General features: G+C 39.9%; 1 protein-coding gene across 1 annotated transcript in view; it reads right to left on the reverse strand.

Moving 5' to 3' along the window:
* The window catches only part of GBF1 (golgi brefeldin A resistant guanine nucleotide exchange factor 1), a 110,055-nt gene extending 93,605 nt beyond the window's left edge, over nucleotides 1–16,450 (reverse strand). Inside the window, 3 exon segments of the mRNA XM_086616674.1 lie at nucleotides 9,129–9,195; nucleotides 10,500–10,605; nucleotides 16,435–16,450. Coding sequence (XP_086472800.1) covers nucleotides 9,129–9,195; nucleotides 10,500–10,605; nucleotides 16,435–16,442 — 181 coding nt within the window. The 5' untranslated portion in view covers nucleotides 16,443–16,450.
* Between the last annotated feature and the right edge of the window lie 345 nt (nucleotides 16,451–16,795).

Below are 16,795 nucleotides of genomic sequence, written 5' to 3' on the forward strand. Positions count from 1 at the left end.
TAAAAATCTTCCTCCTAGAATTAAGTTAAACACAATCAAAAGTGAACAGCATTGTTTTGAAGTCTCTTACCTCATTTAAGCAGCACACACGTCAAGAATTATTTACAGCCATGCAAGCATTCAGACTCCCGCACCAAGCAAAGGCAGCATACTCTTTCTGAAATGCTGCTCTGTTTATAACTTACTGCTCCAATATAGCTAAGAATAAGTTTCAGCTTACTATTACAAGGACAGAACTGGAAATTAGGACTTCTAAAGTGCTTGTATTAGGATACACATAGAGGATCAAACAATCAAAGCACCATCATGGAAGAATTTTACATATTAAGCTAACAAGCATTAATTGAGAGCACCCCTTGAGTATTACAATTGTTTAATTGTGATTACAGTGCAAAATACATTAGCATAAGCTGTCATGGAAACAGTTTATCTATTCATTTTAACATGACAGTTAAAGCCAGTATCACCCCAAACTTTAGTTCTATTGCATATACGTCATGTTTTACGTTTCTACGCATCTCACATTGTCTTTTTTCTTTTCTGTAACTTCTTGTCCTGTTCCTCAACTGTCACATAACTATATACCTCCTCTTTCTTTCACAATGTGCTTGAATACAAAAGTAGCTTGAACTGACAAGTTTTAACTTCACAACTGGACCATGCAAAGAGCATGGACACGTTCACTTCATGAAGTTCACGTGATGAGGAGTCTATGACTACCCATGCCCTTCAACTAAACAAGAAATGTCCAAATATAATTTGGAGCGCTAAACAAAAGCAGGTTGCTTTAACGCTTCCAATGGCATTTCCAAGTCACATGGGTACAGTACATCACACAATAGTAATGTAGCTCTACCAGTTTTCTACAATAACTACAACTAGTTGATAAATGTTCCTTTTCAAGATGCATTTTATTTCCTACGATTTCGTGATGATGTGTACTTATTTATTGTCTCTAGAAGATTTTATTTAACTCACTCACAATTTAGCTTTCCTCACTCTATTACAAATTCACAGATTTCCATTCACTCTCAAAGTTCTTCCCCAGAAAGTACCTGTTAATACCACGAACACTGGAATGAAAGCAATTCAAACTCATCCATGACATGACATTTCCATCTCTTTTACCTCAGAATCCATCATATCACAAGACCTCAGACCCTACCTTTAAGCCACTGTATTACAGGCAATATATACCAAACTTTCTTTTCTTTGTAGCATTTAGAATTGCTGTAAAGCAAGTTAAAATCATGTCATCTAAAAAGATGATAGCAGTTTTCACAGGACTGCATGCAGATGTAAGCTTTATAGCTCTTTCCTGGACAAATTTTCTGTCTTGTGTATCATTTTCTAAACGCAAATTACAAAAGCAAGATCTTAACTATCCATCTGAAATTTTTTTTAAGAACTTCCAATGAAGAGATACAGAACACGTTGGAAAAAGAAATTTTTTTGCCTGATTGCAAAAAACACACCTTCAGCAATAATCTATTCCACAACCTTCAGATAGCAGATGAGCTAAGTACAGCTACCTTTAAAAAAAACCACAAACAAACTCTTGCAAGTTCATCTCAAACAGGCAAGCCACCAACTGCACATCCCTCACTATTCACGTTCTCTAATCAATCAACTTGCTATTTTAATAACAATGTTCACTGCTACTTCGATACTTATCTTTAAATTCCTCCCATTCTAACTCTCTTCTTGCTGGCTTTTTTCTTCCACACTAATTATTGAGAGAAGCAGCACTTTATCACACATTTCTGTACTACTCCTGAAAAAGGACATTTTGCTTAATTGAACCTTCTTTCAAACTTCTTCAAACTCACATCTTGCTATAAACCATGTCAGGGATCAGTCAACAACAGCGTGTTTGAAGGACGAACGGAGGTAGTCATTAAGAAAAACTCTCAAGTGTTTAACAACTTTCTATACTTAATGACTTCTCTCTGCTTCTACCCTCTTAAGCTACAAACTCTTTTAGGTGAGGAATGCTTCAGTATGCTTGTTGTGCACGTATGGCCAATGCTTCTTGGCAGTCCTGTGACATTATGCAACTATACAAACATGCACCTGCACTTTCTGACACAAGTTATTGCTTCTTTAAAGTAAATCACCTTTGAGACATTTGTTTTTAACAGGTTAGATGGCAGCAGCTTAGTGAGAAGACAGTTAAAGAAGGAAAAGTGACACAACAGAAGAGCTATATATTTAATAAACTTCTACTGGAATTCAGCAGTTTCATGCATCCTCCTACTTCCAGAGAGCTTTTACAATAATGCAAATAGCCTGAACATCTCTTAATTGGCCACAGTTCCTTTTATCTAGTCCTGACCAAAACAAAGACATCATCTAAGAAAAAAACAAAACAAAACAAAACCTGGAATAAAAACTCCATGGATGACTTAAGAGGAATCTTAACTTCAACAGAGCATCTGGTACTGCCTTTCTACCAAATCAAACTGCAATTTATTGCCCTCTAATGTATGTACATTAGGCCATTTCCTTTATGGCTCCACTTCACACAGAAGCAGTAACTGAAGGAAATAATGGAGTGCCCAACAAGTGGGAAAGTAATTGCTCAACAGGCGTGGAACAAGAGAGAGTCAGTTGCGCACCATGCACATGTGGCCGCTCTTCAGAGCCCAGCCCTGCAGTGGTAACAGAAGGCTGGTGTTACAGAACAAGCCCACTGAGGGAACTCTGCCAAGCAACAGCCAGGAGTGCTTGTCCATCTAAATCCTTGGGTCCTTAAGGATTAGGGGTCAGGAAACAATTCCTTCCAACAGCACCACCTCCTGCCTGTACCTGCCAGTCATTAGCCATGCACAGATGGAAGACTGGTAAGCTGCAAGCTCTAGTCTTAAATTGCACCCAAAGAACCGCATTAAAAGGATGCTTAGGTGGTATCACAAGGCTGGTGGTGCTGAACTGCAGAAGATGTCCTGACTTTAAGAGAAATGCAGAAGCACCTTGTGTGAAGACCATCTTACTGGGTTGGTTGGGTTTTTTGCTCTAAATATTCCAAGAGTCACTACACTTCTGAATTTATTCAGTAAGTTTCTTCACAAAATAGAAGATGAACACAAGAGCTAAAAAGTTACCAAATTAAGGATGCTACAGAATCGCAGTTTAGCCCTTTCTGCCTCTTCAGTCTTAATTATACAATCTCTCAACTACAAGCTCCCCTTCTTAGGAGCCCCAATTTCATTCAGTAACTTATGTTGAAGGGCTCAGTGAACAATTCAACAGAATCAAATAGAGTTCAGACTGACTCCATCCATACCTGACTCCTCACACACTCTGCATAAATGCTGTCCCACACACAACAGAAAAGCCTTGGAAAAGGTTAAGGTGCTTGTCTCGGTGCTCCTATAAGCTTCACAAATACTAAGTTATTCTTCATCAAGCACATTCCTCCTCTTTCTTCCTTTATATAGAAAATAAACTAAATCTTAAGTGAAATGATGACAATTTTGGTGTTAGTTTTGGGTTTGAGAAGTTCACATCCCAGGTCTCCCAGTGCAGCTACCATTCTTAGGGCACATTAGTGTCACTCCAGGAAAATGGCTAAAAAGTAAAGCACAAAATTAGCAACCACCAGGGAAAAGTCTGGTTTACTATTTCTCTGCAACACCAAGAAAATCTATGCCAAATTATCAATAGAAACTAATTATCTGAGGGAAATTCAAAGACCTCAGCGGTAAGATAGTCATTTGATACTACAATAAGATTAACAAGAAGATTAATCTCTCTCAGAGAGAGTATTTGGAACTACCTGCAGCTTCAAAGCAAAACTACTGCATTGGTTTACATTCTCTGTGCACTTGGAAGGATGCCTGCGTACATGAAGACTAGGAACTTGCTTTTAAAATGACAACTTTTTACTGCATTGTCTGAACACAATTTGCAAAAATCAAGTCTGGATTCAGCCTGCAAGCAAAGCACCACATTAAGGTTGTCACCTTAGTCTTCATATTTCTTATGAAGGTGAAGGAAAATATTAAGGTGCCAGAAAATATTAAGAGAAATTAATTACCACTTCTGTATATTGTGTCAGGTCATTCAAGATGGACTAAAATTGTATTGTCATCCACTAATTACAGTGAGGTTGAGTTAAGGTTATGGAAGAAACCTTACTCTACCAATTTCCTAACCTTCCTTACACCCTTTCCATTCTTAAAAATTTTATAGAGAATTCAACAGAATCTAAACGTTAGCCTAAGTTGCTTAGTATTCCAAAATAATAAGTTCACATGTATGGATACCTATTATTTGGAGGAAAAAAAAAAAAGTTATCACAGGAACAGACATAATCTAGGAGACCAGTGAGTCTTCCAGATCTTTTATTGAAGCTGATATGCAACTGAAAAAAGCTTAGGTGATATTTTTTTTTTAATATCTGCTCTAGATAACAATGCAATCCTTCAACACAAACAAAGGGAGAAGTATCACAGCTTACAGTTCTCCAGTATTTGTTATTTGCTAAGATGTCCAGGCACTTCCTGCAGAAACTCAAGATATAAATAATAAATAAAATACGGCATTGCTCTTATCTGCAAAGTAACAAGCACTGCAGCACTGTATGTATCACACATTCATATAATCTAATTTCTACACCTTCTTAAAAAAATATTACTTTTCTAATTTCTTAACTTGAATAGACCACAAGGAATATCTCAGATTCTATTTAATAGCACTGCAATAGCAATGAGAACAGGCTGCATGTTTATATTTATTACCAATTTACCACTTCTTAAAACCAGATCTTTCAGAAAAAGTTCAGATATTAATCCCAAATCAGGATAAAATTCCTGTATTATTTTATACAAATGTCAGATTTTCACTAAAAACTGAGTTTCCAGAGTTCAGACATGAGAAGATGAATGTGCAATCAAATCTACATACCAGAAAACGAATGGCTACAGTAACAAGTATATTAAGTCAGTACACTGGGCAAAGGTTCTCTTACGGTTACAGTCATTTGACCTTTAGCCAGCTCTTAATGCCCCAGCCAGCCCTCTAAAGATGGAGATTTGCAGCAGCTTCTTGTCTGAAATAAGCCATGAAAAGATTCTTCTGAACCACTGTACAAGCATTCATTTAAAATGTCATGAATGTGCATGAAATCAGAGTGCTTCTAACAGCTTACTTTGCAGCTTCTGTTTAAATGCACTAACTCTGAACCACCAGAGGATAAAAGGACTCAAACCTTCCAGTCTGGCACTCATGGACCTAAAATATACACAAGCACCTCTTCACAGGTGTGTTTACCTAGTTTAAACCTTATTTAAATAGACTCTCGATGCACACACTTTCCACAAACACCTGCTTCTCCCACTGCAGTGCTGACTTGTACAAGGCAGTTGCATTCAGTCATTTTCTGTCCTAAAGCCATCCTACACACCAGCAAACGGTACTTCAGTCACAAAAATCTTGGATATTGACTCATTCCCCTAGTTGGATCATAACGCAAATTCTGCAATGAGGAGAATGACTACAGAAGCACCTGCTCTTACCTCTACAGTATACTGAAATGATCAGAAGACTTCAACAGCCACAGCAAGATTTGAGGAAATTCAATCCCCATCAGATCAGGGAAAAGCAGGCTTATAATTAATTCTTATTTCCAGCCATTTGTGGTTATAAAACCTCTCCCTAGTGAGCTCAAGAGCATCCTAAGTTGGAAACATTCATGAAAGAGACGATGCTCAGTTATCACTGGATGTCAAAAACAAGCGTTCTTTTGTTGACCTAAATCCGTAACAAAACTGACAAAATGAATAAATATTTCAACATCCAGATAAATTTTCTGGATACTCAGCTTACTTTAAAGAGCAGTCAAATGGAAGTTGTGATGACAGTGACCCTATATCCAAACTTGTATCAATACTAAGGCTTCCACCATTTTTACAAAAACCTTTGAAGATGTAGTTTTATTTCAATTTTGCATTCATGGACAAAGCTTCATAGTCAAAACTTCGATATGTTTGTAACTCAAGACACTAATTTTTGGTTTTTCTAAGCACTGGAAATATAAGACACCACATCAAACTTAGGTTTACGGTGCTTATCTTAGTACAACGAGCATTCAGCTATTAAATTTATCATGAAGTAACATATTCATCACCCAAGACAACAGAACCTCTAATTTCTTTCTGGTTTTCAGGCAGTTACTATCAATAATAACTAGAATATATGCAGCCCATACAAGTGTAAAAATGGCATGCAATAAACAAAATGATAGTGGATCAGAGCAGACACGCTGTTCGTTTTCAAATTATTAAACTGTTTCTACAAATCTACATAAAATTACCACAGAAGTTAAGATTCTCTATCAGAATTTTAAAGAATAACATCATTCCATGTAATTCAGGTCCAAGGCCCTTTGCTAGGTATGCTGAACTGCAGAAGTGAAGTTACTCTTACCATAATCATGGGATTGTTTGTGCTGAGCATCTTCTCTAGATGCTTCCTTCAAGAGCCCATTTAGACATTACAATGGGATGGGATACAACTACTCAGTTGCAGGCAAGCTTTTACTACTTTGTTAATCAAATAAAACACATCATGTAATCTTGAGGAGCAATACGCACATCTTGAGGAGCAATACTTGGAAAAGGGAATCTTTAGCTGCTGGAGGTACATGGTGCATCTTTATACCCTTGACCAGGGTATTTCAGCATCATGGTCATGACAGAGTTAATACTCACTAGCTCAGAGGAGAACAAAAGGTACTCCACTGCAACATGCCTAACATTTACATTGCCTCTCTTTGCTCATTAAACAGGTTTTGGTTAAATAATGAACAAACTGTATTACAGACTCCGATGAGAATTCCAAAATTATAAATCAACTGGTAAAGCCCAGAGGAGAATGAAGGGAGTGGGAGGGAAGGAAGGATAATATTGACTAATATAAAGGGCGCAGCTTGACAGTGGATATTCCTGCCACACCTGATCAAACATGCTCCATGGGGGAGGGGAAGGGAGGGCGAGAGCAAGAGGGGAGATGGGACAAGGCAGCCTGAAATTTGCATCCGGAACAGATTAAAATGGGTTCTTGGGGGATTGAGAAAATACATAATATATATTACTATAAATGCAAAATTGTACTAAAAGCTAACTCAAATGTCAAAGATTACAGCTTGAATAAATTTAAATATAAAAGCAATGCGTTTCCATGAGCTAATGAAAGAGACATGAAAGGAAGGTCTAGGGGAAAAAAAAAAAACAAAGCACCAACCAAAAATACACCACACCCACAAAAAACTCTAAACTTGGACTTTTCATTGCCTGGAAGATGATGCAGGGGACTCTGTATCATTCAAAGTATTGTTTGGGAACCAGTCCATGTCTAAAACTGAAAAAAATGGAGCATAGCAATGATGTCCTATCTCAAGACACTAGTCAGTAAACAGCAGTTACTGAAGCTGACATTACCTGTTTAAAAGAACCCCATGTAGTCAAACCAACACACTATCATCACCATATACAAGCAACTATTATCTCAGCATGAACCACACTTACATGATGACTAATACAGGGAGTCTCTCAATCTCTCAGTACATTAAATTTTGATTTCTCTAATACAGCAGATAGTGAGCTTGCATTTTTCCCCCCAACTACTCAACAGCACATTGTATCTAGCTACTCTAAATAAATGGCCAGTCCCTGACATTTACTCATACTGCATTTATTTGAGCATCCTGACGCTCCTTGCTATTGTTGTTGAGAAGAGATATTTGCAATAATGGCAAAGAACTTCAGGAGTCTTATTTTAAAGAAAATTTTATCTCAGAGAAGACAGAAAAGGAAAATTTCCTCCCAAAACAATTTTGGTGGCTGTATGCATACCCTACAGAAGATGAGTGAGCTTAAAAAAAAAACAAAACCACACAAATCCAGAGTGTCATGTAGTCTAGGTACAATCATAACATCCAGAACAAAGACACTATCCAGAAATGCAAGCTGTGCAGGAGTTCCCTAAGATGTCATGACCTGACAGAAGAGTCCTGCTCACAACCAAAGGAAGTTCACCTGGCAAAGAAAAATAAAGCATTACACTTGCAGGCAGACACGAAAGAGGAAGGAATAAGGGCTTAGAACTGGCACATGTTCTCAACACCTCTTGTTCAGCACCTGGAAGTGGCACTACCACACTTCTAGGGCATACACTTTTTAATGGAATTCCAGGCTCAGTGCTGACACGAAAATGGGCATGCTTTACAATCAGAAACGCAAGAAGTCTATATCAAACTTAGAACCCGAGTGTGGTTCTGAAGACTCACTGTAATAAAGAGACTAGAAGTAATGCTTACTTTCAAATACTACAATCAGTAAGACAAACCCTGGGAAGAACCAGCAGAATGTCACATGCAGGTCAGGATTAGCCTCATTTGCAAAGTCTCAGCATATACTTAAGTTACACTACACTTAGGTAAGCAATCACTCCCGAAATTACAAAAAGAGAAAATGTGGGGGAAAAGGAGAGAAAGACAGGTTGGGAGAAAAAGCCTGGTCAGAATACACATCACAGCCTTGTGTTCTACTTCCGTAATCAATACAGATTTCCAGTACCTTTCAGTGCAGCTGGTCACAAAGTAAGCCTTTCACTTCAAGATTCAAGAGACCCAAACGGAAAGTGAAGTCTGTGCTTCGCTCATTACTCATTCATTATTGTGAAAACCAACAAACCAAAGAATGTGAGAAGAAAACAGATAATGGGAAGCTACTTTCTAAGCAGATTTTTCGCATCATTCACAGATCAGAAAGCATATAGAAAGCACAGAAAGACTACGCATAATAATACATCAGATTCCATATATCACCACAAGCTTCAGTATATTCAATAAAAATCCATATTTATATACAAAAATACAAGTGTGTGTATACACAAACAAATATATACACACACATATATATATATATCCAGGTAGTGGCAGCAGTGATATCTGTGTACTAGTTTACATTTGTATTATTTGTCTAAAAGTATATATGTGTTTCCTCTTTTCTTGTTATTCAATATATGACCTCTGGATAGTAAATCAGACAAACAAGTACACCTGTACATTTACTTGCATATACCCTCGCAGGTACACATACCTGCTGATTTCTGTGTAAGCTTACCTGTTATATTATTCAGCACTTCTTTTAAGAGGCTAAAGCTATGCAGCAGGGGATCCCTTTCTTCATCCTATAGGTTATATATAGGAAGGAAGTCATTAACGAGGCAAACATATTCCTGAAGACAAGTCTTAATACTGGGTCTGTAAAGACCTCACTTTCATATTCACAGAAGTACTATGGGTTGGGTTTATCACTGTCAGCACGTTTACTCCATCGAAATCAAGAGAGGCATTTTTATTTTCCTGCTAGTGCTCCCCAATGTCCTACAGCTCAAATGTCAAAGCGTAGGTTCAAGACTGAGCATTCTGGTTTGGTTTTATTGTCCTTGGAAGTATTTCTGATTAGCCTTCCGCTGTTCAATAAATTTCAGAGCAAATCTACCTCACGCCATATTGAAATGGCTCATCTGGATTTGCTATAATGTTAATCTATGCAGATTGTAATGGGAATAGAAATACAATGACATTTGGTGCCATTAAAATAACGTGAAGAAAGAATCACAGTGCAAAATTTATATGAATAGCTGCATCCTTTAGCCTAAGTCTATCTTTATGATATTAAAATAAGGAGGAGCAGCAGTTTCTCCAAGCTGTGTACATCTGCAGCCACACCTCCCACTGAGTGGCATTGAGCTCTAACGAAGAAAACGCCTGTTAGAGGGAAAAAGGGCCCTGTCCTTTGACAAACTGAAACCACTTGTGGTGAATGACCTCCATCTGCTATTCATGTGACATTCTGAAGTGCACCACAGATACAGTACACCACATGCACATGCTTATACTGTGGAAGCCATAAACAGACCAATGCCTCATTAGACTTGGAAACACTGTATTCATGGCTTTTAATAAAAAAAGTTTGAAACTATTAACAGGTTTCAGTCAGGACCATAGCTACCAGTCACAAAATAGAGCTAAAAAAAGATACTATGCCATAGGAAAAATTAAAAAATATTCCACATATAATAACTTGATCATGAAAGCAATGAAATAGAAATTGGTGAAGGCTGTCTTCTCTAAGAGGGCACAAAAGATATATAAAATCATTGTGCTAAACAAAGTAACAGCATATATTCAAAATCTCTGACATACCAGGCGATTAAATTCTAAATGAGGTGATTCCCATGTGGAATACAATGAAGGGTTTTTTTGTTTGTTTACAGGGTATATAGGTAGAAGATTTCCAGCTTTGTACCTCTTACAGCCACTGGCACACAAGAAGCCAAAACTGCTCAGCATGAAACAATGTATTAAGTTATTCCAACTTTACTTACAAAAGCACTATAATGAATGCTAAAAAAATTGAGGTACTTTTCTAAAACCCAGTGGTTGCTGCCATAGCATGAACAGGTAGCAACAATTCAAGGTAACTTACCAGATGCGTGTGAGTGCTCCATCGGGCATTACGCTTTATGGCTCCCACCACCGCGTTGATTTCACCTTGTACAATGTAAATGTTCTTAGCCACCATTCTGACAATCCTGAAAAAAAAAGTAATTCAAATTAACATCCAGCCCCTTAGAATCTTTCTCTTCCTCAGATGCACATCAAGTTGGCCCTAAGTAGGAGGTCTGCAGAGATGCAAGAAACTCTTCCAGATCTTTGTTTCGTGCTTGCAAATACAGTTATTTTGACAAAAGGAAAACGCTTTTCCACAGAGTGCGTTTTGAAGACCATGAGAGCAGTTATAACAGGGCATCTGTGAAGCAAAAGACAACTTTGCCAAGGCACATTCCTTGTTTTTTTCCAGTCTATGTAAATTCACAGAAAGATAAACTGTTAGGGTACCAGGACAGACATCCATGACAATGCAATAACACACACATCTACAAAACTTATGAAAAGTCCTGCAGCTCTACACAGAACACAAAGCCAATCTTGCACTCTGTTAAATAAGCATCAGTGGCTTGAATAAGCTGGCCAGAGCAAAACTCTTTGGGACTTTAAACTTTGACAAAATAAAGTGATTTATAACAGATGTTGATTTCACACTTGCTTCATGAAAAAAGCTTTCAAGAAAGCAGGCAAGTAAAAATGTCATGGGTAAGACCTCACAAAGAAATGAGCAAAACTGGAGACAAAACTGGATGGAACACAGGGAGAAAAAGTGAGAAAGCTAAAGGCAGATGTTTACTCTAATGTAGCCTGAGGTCTCACAAGGAAAAACTTAAACTGATGTACCCAGAGAGAGACAGAAAGAAGAGAGGAAAAAACTTTACAAGCAAGAAATATTTGCAATGGTCTGAGAAAAAGAAACAAAGAGTGGATCACTATAGAATTGCTCTCTCTATACTAGCTGTAGTCCAGATACAGACAAGCATAAAGACATAAGAATGGAGGGAAAGGAACAGACATGACTGTTTATAAAGAATAAACAGGACTTATGAAGAGGCCAGAGAGTCAGATGATACCACGTCTGCAAATGAAGAGGAGTTAGTGAAATGGTGGCCAAGAAATTAGAGTTTTTCAGAAGACATGAAAGGAAAATGAAGGATCCAGCCTGAAATCGCAACAGGCCATCCATACCGAAGCAAAAGACCGAAAACAGATGAAATGTTGATCGTAACACTTCAAATCAGACAGGCTCATTTACAGGACTCAATTGGGGAAGGGGGCAGGAGGTAATAAAACACAGAAAATATGAGAAAGATTTTTGCCCATGTAGCAAAAGCAAAGCTGGAAGAAAATGGTTTTGCTGTATTACTCCAGACCTCAGAAACACCACCATAGAAATTTTAGAACATACATCCTGGATCTGTCAGGCTTCACATTAATTAACATGCTTGAATTATGAACACTTTAAATATACAAACATCCTTTGAGTGATAGAGACTAATTTGCTTCAGGTCTCTGCATTTGCAGAGTGAATGGAAAGAAAGCAAAATATTACAAAAAGTTATCTTATCAAGGGAGAACGTCAGATTTGTTGTTTCACTTTTTTTATATGTTTGCAATAGGATGAATAATCTTATAGTAAAGCTGTTTCTTACTTCATTAGATTAATTATACATAAACATGCACGGCATTCTTAAGTGTTACACAATAAATTAGGGGCAAAGACACAAGTATTTTACAACATAGGAAATACCACGACAGACCAGATCAACAGTTATCTCATTCACTACTAGCTGAATAAGAAAAATAAACAAATAGTTCTGCCAAGCAGTTTGCTTGTGCCCTGAAGAACAAAGGTTTATATCCTCCCTCCACAGCTCTACATAACAGAACCACAGATATTCTTCCTACTCATATGTCTAATGCTTGAGAGATGTTCCTGTCCTCAACAGTAATTTATTCCATACATTATTTATATGACTGCATTAAAACATTGCATAAAAATATCCTTGATAACATTTTTTTTCTACTTCAGTATGTTATCTTTGTTTCAGCGCAAGGCATTAACGGGAGATTTTCTTCTCCATGTAAAATTCTTCACTTATTTATTTCTTCTTTCAGTAATTCCAATATTTTCCTTATTTCTGCATATGCAGTTTCAGGGATCAAAACTCTGGTCCACAGAAGTACTTCTGGGGAAATAATTTGTACATTCAAATTTGTCAAAACTCAAGTGTTACAAAACAATATTGAGCATGTAAACTTTGCAGTGCCATTCCAGGCATTTAGCAGATTGGCCTGGAAACAAAAGCTCCCCCAACCTGATTTGGAAAAGCCTGTAAAGAAATACCAGACATATACATCACGTGCCTTGCACATACACAGATACCCAATAGTTTTGCCAATATTTAAAGTGATGCCAAAGCTTAAACGCTACTCTGTATACTTCTGATCTGCTTGTAGGACTCCTATTTTTTCTCCTCTACTTTTAACCTAAAAGCATCAAGACGACAAAGTTTGTTAAACTCAGTCCTTCCTGAACGTAGGAGACTTACAATGCTCAGCTGTTCCCAAACCTGGTGCTATCTCCAAGCAGCAAAACATGAAAGATAGACACAAACCTCCAACACACCTCCTTTTCCTTTTAACTTGCCGGGGAACTGAATATACTGATCCTTTCAAGCAAGGGTGTAAAAATCCTGCTCGGCAGGGCTCTTCTGACATATTATAATCCTGCAAACCCTAATGGGGTTTTTTTTTGTAATTATATCCTTCCTTTGCCAACTATTTGAGAAGACTTGATGAGAATGCACCCCTTTCCTCACTGCAGATTCCATTAAATGTAACTTTATTCAAAAATTCATTTACATATACGAAAAATACCTTACTGGTCCGATGCAATTGAAATAATCTATCGTGCTGGAGACACAAATTCACTCTCAGATCTCCAAACATCTCAAATACAGCCCACTTCACCACAAACACTGGGTAAAGACAGGGGAAAATCCTGCTTTACATTTAAGCTTGCAGTTAACCAAGCAATAGCACACACATGTTCCAAAGTAAACCGCAGACAACTATCATCATTCACGCAAAGGACCTCTGCAACTGTGTGCTGGAAAAGGAAACAGAAAATAGTTACGGGGCCGGGGCGGGGGGGTGGTGGGGAGGGAAGCCAGACAACTATTTTCAGAGAGATGCACCTTGTAAGCTAAATCCACCAAAAGTACCATCCATCCGTTTAAAAGTTTATTTCACGCAATGGAAATAGCTTCTCTGAACTCCGTACTTCCCAAAGTCTACTTCTTTTAAACTATCAGATAATTTCAGTGTGCATTCCTTCAATTATATCTTCATTACAAGCAACAATTGCTCATTCTTTAGAGCTCAGCATAGATGTACTATATTTAAAGAAGTTTTAAGATTGAAATTAATGCTCTGAAGCTGCGGAGAGAAATCTACAAGATTTACCAGACCAGTACTGAATGATCAGTTGGGTTCACCAGAGTATGCTGGTAGTCAAGCAAAAACATGAAATGTTTGTTCAACATACAAAAAAAAATTTCTAACATGAATCCAGGCTTAAAGTTACAAAGATATGGTCTGAAGAGTGGGATATTGTATAACTTGATTGGACAGGTTAACAAAACTACTAATGCTGAAGATCATTAAAAAAGATGAAACAACCTCCCTAGCAAAGCCATGGTTCCGACACCTCTTGATGTCTTCAGATCAAGACTGGATGCCTTTCTTGAAAGCAATCTTTAATCAAACACAAGATAGCAGACTCAGCACAGAAACAAAAGGATTAAGTTCTGTCGTCTTGAGTTATGCAGAAAGAACAGGAAAGGTACCTATTAAATTTCAAATGCTTTTTAGCTCCTTATGCCTCCAGTTAGTCCCACATAAAATCTTGTTTCTTTCTCATGATAGGTTCATACATCTGCTTAAATCTGCAGACCAGTTCTCAGATTTAGCTCCTGCGCAGAACGTCCACAGGCAGCCAAGTGAAAATGACAGCTCCAAATCATGGCAACACAGCTGCCTTGTTTGTTCCACGACAACAAACAAGGAAGCTGTTAGCATTCACAGCCTCACTGCTTAACCAGGTTAGGAACACTAGGAGTAGAAAAAGGTAAATGCCCGAGCATGTCATAAATGAACAAAATCTAACATTCATACGCTTCTCAAAGCCTTCACAATGTTCTATAGACAGAATTATCACTATTTTGAGACTCCTGACACAGTATCAGATGTGAAATTCTTCATATAAAAACACTGACAAGATTCACATCTGCAACTGTTATCTCACACGTGCACTGAACACTCCACTGCTCAACCTTGGAATACGCTACCCCAAAATATCCCAGTGCATAGGAACCCAAATTTTTCATGGGTATTACCATAAGAAGTCTCAGGTATGCTTTTACAAAACACTTCCTTCCCTGCAGGGAAACCTCTGCAACTCTTTGGGAAACAAGTAAGTGTTAGCATCAGAAGCAAAGTCTGGCAGGCTCCCGTCAAGTCACTTCTTCCTATCACTAGCTTTAGCCTTCAGCTATGGTAACTGACTCAAACTCGGTGAAGCTACTCGAATAAATAGCAATAATTAAAAAAAAAAAAAGCATAATCACTACACATGCAAGAAAGGTAGTATTTCAAAGTAAGCTTCTGCTGACCTAAATTTGCACTGTTTATGATAACGCATGAATAATCTATATAGTCTCTGACCTAGATTTGGCCACTTGAGTTCTGATCCAACACACTGCTACTAAAACAGAACACACAACACCCTTTTTCCATGAATCACAAACAATTCCTGCCTAACTCAGACCTAGCTAGGTTACCCAGAAGCCCAACTGACAATGAAAAAGCTCCTTTTCTTCCTTCTAAACTGCACATGGAACACATGGAAGGTACATGAATCTCTATCAGGAAACATAACCTGCGTGGGTTTTTTATGTAATAACTGCAATAAAAATCATAGGCAGTAAAAGTTCAGAGAACTCAGGATGTTTCTCCAAAGGCAATGTGGCAATGCCTGGACACAAAAAAAAAAAAAAAAAAAAAACAAAACACAAAACCAGAAAAGTACTAATTTATAAGTATGGCAAAGAACTGTGCAGTCAAGTGATGTCAAAAGTCTGGGCAATTAAGAATGCTCTTTAAAAGTCGAGCAGCAGTAACATGACAGTGGTGGCACATCAGAAAGGAAGATGGCACAGGCTTCTCCGCAAGTCTTCACGTTTAGTTGCAGCAGTGAGATAGTGCCTGGGAACCAAGAAGAGATGGCAACTCGCATTCATCTGTCAAAATTGCGGAGTGAAAACGAAACCTAAGGTAAATTCGGAGAGGGGGATTTTTCTTTCCTCCAGTTACTTCACACTGTTGAAACTAAGCAACATGGTACCACCTGAACTGATAACGTACACCCTAAGGCAGCTCCGAGCTTCCTCCGGCAGCAGCCGAGAAGCTGGCTACACGCTGGGAAAAGTCTCTGTTTCCACCGATGTTCAAGCACGCCAACTTCGCGCACGGTGAGCGGGTGCCTGGGCAGGTGCAGTGCGCACCCGGCACCTCCCTCCCCGGCCCGGCCCCCCCGGGCGCTGCGGCGCGGCCCCGGGCCCCATCCCGAAGACACACCGCGCTCTTCCCTGACGCCTCCAGCCCGCGGCCGGTCGTTGCCCGGAGCCGGGCAGCCCCCAGGCCGCCCCCCGCCGCGCCGGGCACCCCGGGCAGGACGTCACGCGTGTCATGTCACCGCCCGGGGGCGGAGGGGGCGGCTGCCAACCCCCGCCGCGCCACCCCCCCCGCCCCGCGGCGGCCTTCCCCCGGCTCCCTGCCCGCCCCCGACGCTGCCTCGGCTCCGTCCACGCCCCGCGCCGGCACCGCACGGTTCCGCCGCCGCAGCCTCCCTCCCGCCCACCCCCGCGTCGCGACAGTATCGCGACAGGCACTCGCCGCCCGGCACTGACCCCCGCATCCAAAATGGCGGCGCCTGCTCCCCGCGGCAGCGGCCGCTTCACATATCGGTCAGGCGAGCGGCACCGCGAGCGGGAGGGCTCGGCCTTCCCTCTGTCCGCCCCTCCCTCCCTCCCTCCCTGCTGGCGGCGGCGGCGGGAGGGGGCGGCAGTCCCGGCGAGGCCGCGGAGCGCGGGGTCCTCCCGGGCACGGCCAAGCGAAACCGGCTCCGCACCGCTCTCACTGACGTGGAAACAGGCGCACCGTAGCCCGCTGCCTGGTTACTGCGTCGACGGACAGCCAGGAGAACCAACCCGCGCACGATGCGACGGACAGCTCCTTAAGGTGCCCAATGGGGTCGCGGTCTGAAACCGG

This window comes from Tauraco erythrolophus, chromosome 9 (assembly GCF_009769465.1).
Source record: "Tauraco erythrolophus isolate bTauEry1 chromosome 9, bTauEry1.pri, whole genome shotgun sequence".
Classification (NCBI taxonomy): domain Eukaryota; kingdom Metazoa; phylum Chordata; class Aves; order Musophagiformes; family Musophagidae; genus Tauraco; species Tauraco erythrolophus.